The sequence below is a fragment of the Tigriopus californicus genome, chromosome 5 (assembly GCF_007210705.1).
Source record: "Tigriopus californicus strain San Diego chromosome 5, Tcal_SD_v2.1, whole genome shotgun sequence".
NCBI lineage: Eukaryota > Metazoa > Arthropoda > Copepoda > Harpacticoida > Harpacticidae > Tigriopus > Tigriopus californicus.
In genome coordinates, this window is record NC_081444.1 from 5,281,294 (window position 1) to 5,288,099 (window position 6,806).

The 6,806-nt window shown below is 39.5% G+C and overlaps 1 protein-coding gene across 1 annotated transcript; it reads left to right on the forward strand.

The window, feature by feature from the left end:
- Nucleotides 1-5,324: 5,324 nt before the first annotated feature.
- LOC131880096 (T-cell leukemia homeobox protein 3-like) lies at nucleotides 5,325-6,104 on the forward strand (the record flags this gene model as incomplete). The annotated part of the gene is given in 3 exon segments (XM_059226605.1): nucleotides 5,325-5,554; nucleotides 5,686-5,815; nucleotides 5,886-6,104. Coding segments are annotated over 3 exon segments (456 nt in total), but the record flags the coding sequence as incomplete, so codon positions are not given.
- Nucleotides 6,105-6,806: the final 702 nt, after the last annotated feature.

Here is a 6,806-nt window from a genome sequence, read left to right on the forward strand (position 1 = left end):
CAATTAAATTGAAATTGGAGATAGATATGTGAGAAATTCAAGTAGGTAAACAAAATTTTGTTTTTTTTTACTCGTAGGGCCTTGTGGAAATAATGCGGTTCGTGATCTCCGCTGATTAAAGGTTCAATATGGAGCTACATCGTATTCAAAACATTTCACCGAACGATGGCGTCCTTTTAAGCCACGGTGGTTAAAATATATTTTTCAACTTTTAAAGAAGTACCCAAAAGCCTTTTGGCATTTTTGTTGATCACAATATTATTTGACATTACTTTTATTAATTGCTTAATAGATCTGTTGCTAAGGTTAAAAACCTAGAGGACTAAAAACATTTAAAAAAAACTATAACTTTCAAAAACTATTTTCACAGAATTTTGGATTACACCTAGAAGGCAGTTGAAGACAAATCATAATATGATCTATGGGTTCTGTTTTCGCTCCATTTTAGCTCCAAAATGCCCCAGCTATGCATATTTTAGCTGAAACTCCCATCCACTTGACATAGAATATCGATATCGCAAAAACAAGAGATTATTTTTAAGGCTATTGAAAGAAATATAGAAGCATTTTAACCACTGTGAAAGTGAATTTGCTGTATATCTACATATCGGTGGATGTTTTGATTCCAAGTCCTTGGAAGACCAACATTGATCAGCGAAATTGAGTTTTGGAATGACATAAAATCCTTTGATTATCACAAAATAACATGAGGTCAAAACTTGAGCTAAGACTGTGGAAATGATATATCTTTTTGTCGTTTGCTAATTTAGAATTAAAGGTATACGCAGTTGAAGTAATCCTGACATCTCTAGTGTAAATCTTAATGGTTGGCAGTATTTCCAAATCCTGAATTAAAAACCTTATATTCAACCCTTTGCCATACAACGCCTCTCTTCAGGCTCATTACATTAAACCGCTTTGAGTTAGTTGTCCGAGCGCTTTTTTTCGTCTATTTTTTATTCTTTATTGCGACAGATTTGTCATTGAACCATTGGCAGATTGACATGTTTACATGATAACAGTCGCTCCCCACTACAGTGTTTTCTTTATGGAAGTTTTGGTTTATTATTTGGGCTAACTTTTGGGTGGGTCAAACGAAATATTCTTCGACCCTCCCAAAACAGTGCTACCAAAGGTTAAACCGACAAAAATGTCTGGGGCCAGGCACAAACCAGTTGTTTGAAGCGCACAAGAGCAGAATGTTTTTGTGGTTATGATGGTAATTTCATCAAGATGGTGGAAACACTCAACGGAAAGGGTAGGAGCTAGTCCAGAGATGCTGCACTTACCTTAACTGCGTATATTTAATTTAGAAAAGGGGTCATGCGGCGCATTGGTTAGCGCACAATCATGCCATGAGAAAGGTCCCCGGCTCGATGCCCACCCTTTCTCGACCTCTCTCAAGGAAACTTTAAGACGCTAACCACCCTGAACTCCATCCCCCTTGAATGGAATCAAATTCAGCTTGGTGAAAGCCAGATATATTTTTGCAATCAAGAAGTTAGAAAAGTCACTAAGGGAAAGATCGGATATAACTTGCTAATTAAGTCATCTCTTGATCTTTGTAGAGTATGATTAGACGATAATTTTTCGTAACTTCCAGTAGATTGATTGAATAAAAACTAAGTCAAATAATGTATGGCATCAATAATTGAAAAGTTGTGCTGATGCCCAAAATGTGTTCACTCTTTCTTTGTTGAAGGGTTGTCCTTTAAATGTCATGTGTATCAAGAAGTTTCTGGCTATGGTCATGCCTTTTGGCGCTAAACTACAACGTTTGTCGCGTATGAATGTGTCTTACAGCTTAATGATCATAGTTCCAAAATCTGTTCTGAATTGATCCCCCCCCCGGAGATCTTTCTTCAATTCGCTTTGTCAAGATTCACTTTTGAATTGGATTGATCATCATTGGCTTTTCTCTTTTCTCCTCGAAGCTCCTCACATCCAAGTTTGTTGGTTAGATATTTGGTTGGTTGGTTGGCTGGTTGGTTGAATGTGAGGGTCTCTTTCCTTGGAAATTGCACCAATTTCAGATCCATTGACTCGGCTGATGATGCAGCCAAAGGTGACAATTTGAGCTGAGCGATGATAACAATTGGAGGGGAAAAGAGATCTCATTGATGCCAAGTGAAATAGGAATTTGATACACTTTTCAGAGCATAATCACCACCTGCTTGACGTCAACGAGATTCAGGGATCGCCTTCAAGTCTCGTTACACTAATATCAGCAGTAAACTCCACGCCACCAATTCTGAGGCCCCCGATTTCACTCCCGTTGATTTCGCAATACGGCCCAAAATTTGGGCTCAAGTGCAAGTGTAGAGAGAGATCTGGAGATCAAAATGGCCGTCTTCAGTGTGCATATTTAAGTTGTTGAGGAGATGAAAAGGAAGTAGCTCATATTTTATTCAATATATAGAGTGGTCTCCACTAAAAGCTCTTTCGTGTCGAGTGCGATCACATTTCGAGGGGATATCATCGCTTCATTGTGTTGTTGGGGAAAAAGATCGTACGAATATAGAAATAGCTCGTAAAATTATTACTGAGTGTCGTAAAAGATCAGACCATTGCCTATTATATAACCCTTTGCTGCAAATGGCATTTCAAATAATCTTTTGAAGGGCAATGCACAACGCGATTTTGATTCACAGCTTTACTCTTTGTAAAACACTCATCATTCCAACGAATTTCAAATTAAAAGAGATCATTTGTAGAAAGGAGGTAATCATCACCACAAGTTATGCTGTATGACCTCCCAATAGTAGAGAGGCTGCGGGATATTTCTTGTTCTGCTTGAAAGTCTTCCCAAGGTCGCAGTTGAACGTTTATTAGATTTTCAGGATAAATTGTTTTCCTCCAAAGTGGAACAAGCTCATTCGCGGCAAAGACCCTTTCGCCAGGCATTCAATATAAATGGAGGTAAATAAGTCATTGAACTACTAAGCCGCCAATGCAAAGCTCTTAAAAAAAATTCCTTCAAGTCCTATGGCGTCCATACACTCTTTTTTTAAACCTGGTCAATTTCCTTTAGATATATCAAATTTGGTAGCCTCCCATCCCGTCTGGCTCCGTTTTGAGGCATTCTTGTTCGTATTTACCATGGTTTATCAATGCCATCCAACTTGTTAAGAAGGAAAAGCAATCAAAAGGCAATACTCCCAATCCTAGTTAACTTTCTTAGTCACATTGTATTATTTTTTTTCTAGAGAGGAAAGTTAGTAGGCAAAACTATGGAGACCAAACAAATATTTTGCATCATAAGACTAATATTCTGGCTTGAATCGCTCTTTGATAAAAGTGTCTTCAAAAAACTGCCCCAGGATATTGGCTATGCTTCAGAGAATCGCCCGTTTGGGAAACAAACGTCGAAGTGTCATTTTCTTTCTTCCCCTCATTCTCGACTTGGTTTCTTTTTTTTAATTTGCTCTAAGTGTTACTTTGAAGGGGAAATCCGTCAATCAAGACTTCAATACAAGAATTCCTTAATGGCATCACTGTCAAAAATCATCCATGTATGGTCACCGATTTTTGTAACCCCGATAAATGCTGATCTACCATTAACGAAAGTCACTTCGCCATTTCAACCAGTCTCTGATTCAGATGCAAACCACTAAAGTCCTATCTTATATGAATTTATACTTGTCAGTTCATGAGTTGATTTTCGTGCCGAATATTAGGGTATGATCATCCACATCGAGTACTGGTCGCTTTGACTCTCCCCAAATTGTCGCATGACCCTCATCTCCCCAAAGGAAACCGGTAGAAGAGCTCTCCTCATCCGTGATCGATCCCCAAGCGAGTGAGGGAAGTCGACTGATTGCTCTCAACTCTCCTCGCTCTCATGCGAGTCCAAGTTTGGAGACAATTCCAATCGATTATACGAGTACACTTGAGATTTTCCATGAGGCTTCTCCTCCGAACTAACTAACTGACTCTCTCTCTCGTTCACTCTCAATTGTCTTTGAGTCGAATTTTATGGTCCCTGAAGGATTTTGATCTCGACACGATCGAGGGTTGAAGAGGTGACGGAGGCGTGGATTGCGGGACTCCCTTTTGTCTGGGTGTCATCGATTTCACGGCTCCTTCAAGACGACCTATCTAGGTAATCATCCAAGTCAATCAAAGGGCAATAATGATAAAGCAAGCGAGAAAATTGGCCAACTGGAGAGAAAAGTGAGGACCACGAAGAAGGCACTCAAGAGACATGCTGGCCTATTAACTCTACAGCTATGCAGAACGGTTCATTTGCCAGCTTTATTACCCGACTCTACGAACACTCATTCACTAAAGTATGATGGATGATAATATGCCTGTAAAGAACCAAAACAAAAACATAAGGCTTATAATAGCCTTAATCCTCGATTTTCCCAAACACAATTCGCACATGGTTGACCCGAAACATTCCAATCTAGGTTGAATGTACTTTGTGGGTGCCCTCATTCATCTTGGTTGCTGGTGTGTAATTGGCGTTGGCGTGAGGTCTCTGATTCGTCGACGCCGTCGAACCCTTTCCGTCTTTGCCGCTGATCCGCCGCCATTTTAGGCCATGCCAAGCGCCAGGTCTGGTTTACTTATTTGAGAGCTTCTGGTTGGATAGGTTGACAAAGGTTGACGAAGAGCAATGTTCCATAGTGTGAACAATGTTGTGAACTGGATGGTTTTTCTTTTATTTTCCATGAACTTGTTCAAATCATTTGGATTTGAAGTGGATCATCAAAGACTCATTCAGGCCTGGCGTTCATGTGCATAATCAAATTGACATAAATCAACATTAACCTCAATAAATGGCGTTTTGGAACGCATTACAAATGGTTTCAAGTCTGAAACCATCGAGTCGCCGAACACATTTTGTTCACTCTCATTCCCATGATTAAAATATAATGACGTTTTGACAATTTTTCAACCCAGTAATGATGACTTGCCTTGGTTATGTTTCAAATGTCGGAGTAGACACAAGACTTTGAAGCGGTAATAGATTCTGGACTTCTTAAAATACTCCAACTTCACATTGATTCCAATAGTGGGCACCTTTTGTACTCTTTATATTATCCCCTTTTTAGATTCCATGCTCAATAGTTTCATGTAAAAGTGTTCGATTAATAATCTCCTCATGCTACCGAGCCTATATATAAGTAGTCCATTTGAAAGATTGCTCATGGCACTTCCAAAGGACTCGATGTCTGCGAGTCGTCCCGCTGGCCTTAATGATAGGATTTGGCTAATCTGGCTCCCAAGATGATTATTGATGACAGACCCCAACCGATTTTATCCGTCTGACACGGCTGATACATGGAATTGTACGTTTTTTCTTGTCTTCCTCAGCTCCGTTTTCTCTGGCGGGTCGACGCATTGGGCACCCCTACCAGAATAGAACCCCACCCAAGCGCAAAAAACCAAGGACCTCGTTCTCGCGGATTCAAATTTGCGAGCTAGAAAAGCGGTTCCATAAACAGAAATATCTGGCCTCTACAGAACGAGCGACGTTGGCCAAGAATCTCAAGATGACCGACGCCCAAGTCAAAACTTGGTTCCAGAATCGGCGAACTAAATGGAGGTAATGGGACAATCTCTGTACATTATTAAGTAGTCAGGTCTTGTATTGTGTCAAATGGCCAAAATTGACAACAGAAAATGATGAGATATGACTAAAGGTTGTAATCAAAACTCATTTTCTTAAATTCCAAGGCGCCAAACGGCTGAGGAGCGCGAACAAGAGCGACAGGCAGCTACCAAGTATTTCTTGTCGATGCAATTGGGATCTCTGGGCTCGGGTTCGAGTCCAAATTTGGGCAATGATTCGTCAACTACCAAAGTTGTAAGTACTGCATTTAGATTTTGCAAGAAATAAAGATGTTTTTATGGTTTAATGTTCATTGATATTTCAGACCGGTGACAAGACAAATGCATCTTCCTTGTCGGCATTGGAAGGTTTGAAACCATGGTCGGCAACAGGGTCAAGTCCATCGGTTGAGGATCAATAATATCTAACAGAGGTCGATCACTCACAAGAGTCAAGTCTCTTATCTCCATGTACAAAGATGATCTTTTTCGTCAGGTTTTACCAATTGCTAGGAATAAATATGCATCTTTCTATCTAATGACTACACAAAAACACCCTTTTTGCTACTTTTATTACCATAAAGCCCTCTTTGATTTATGAATGTAGCTCCGGGACGATCGAAAGCTGGCAGGCGATGTAATCAAGATGTTTTCATGAAAATAATGGTTTTGGGAATTATGAGAGACAAATTCTGATGGATTTGGTACATGTCTGAAATGGAATACCAACTGACTATGGTTTGCAAAAATTTGGTTGTTCAAGATAAACACAAATATCAATAATCTGGCCGCGGAGGGCGCTTTATTAGCCTATTTAGCCCTACTGTCTAACAATCAAGCTTTACAAAGTCAAATTTTGCTCTCCAACTGGGTAAAAGTTACCTTGTGGTGTGAACTTCCGCGTTTAACTAAACGGATCAATTCAAAAGAAATCTATTCCTTTTTAAAATTCATCTACAGTACGAGTCTCATGCTCCAACAATTGGAAACGTATGCAAGCTCAAAGATAAATGTAAGGTAACTCGTGTTGGTTTAACTGTATTTTAAGGTGATTTTAGTCCGATTTGAATTTAATGATAGTTCTGTCCGAAAACCTTTCAACTTTGGCTTTTTAAACAAACCAATTTTCAAGAAAAGCAGCCCTATTAACGTTGGATGTCAATTCTTATGAAAGATACTCCAAAGTGTAATTTCCCCAAGAAATTGAATGAGCGCAAATATGATTTGAAAATATCCCTCTTAAGAAA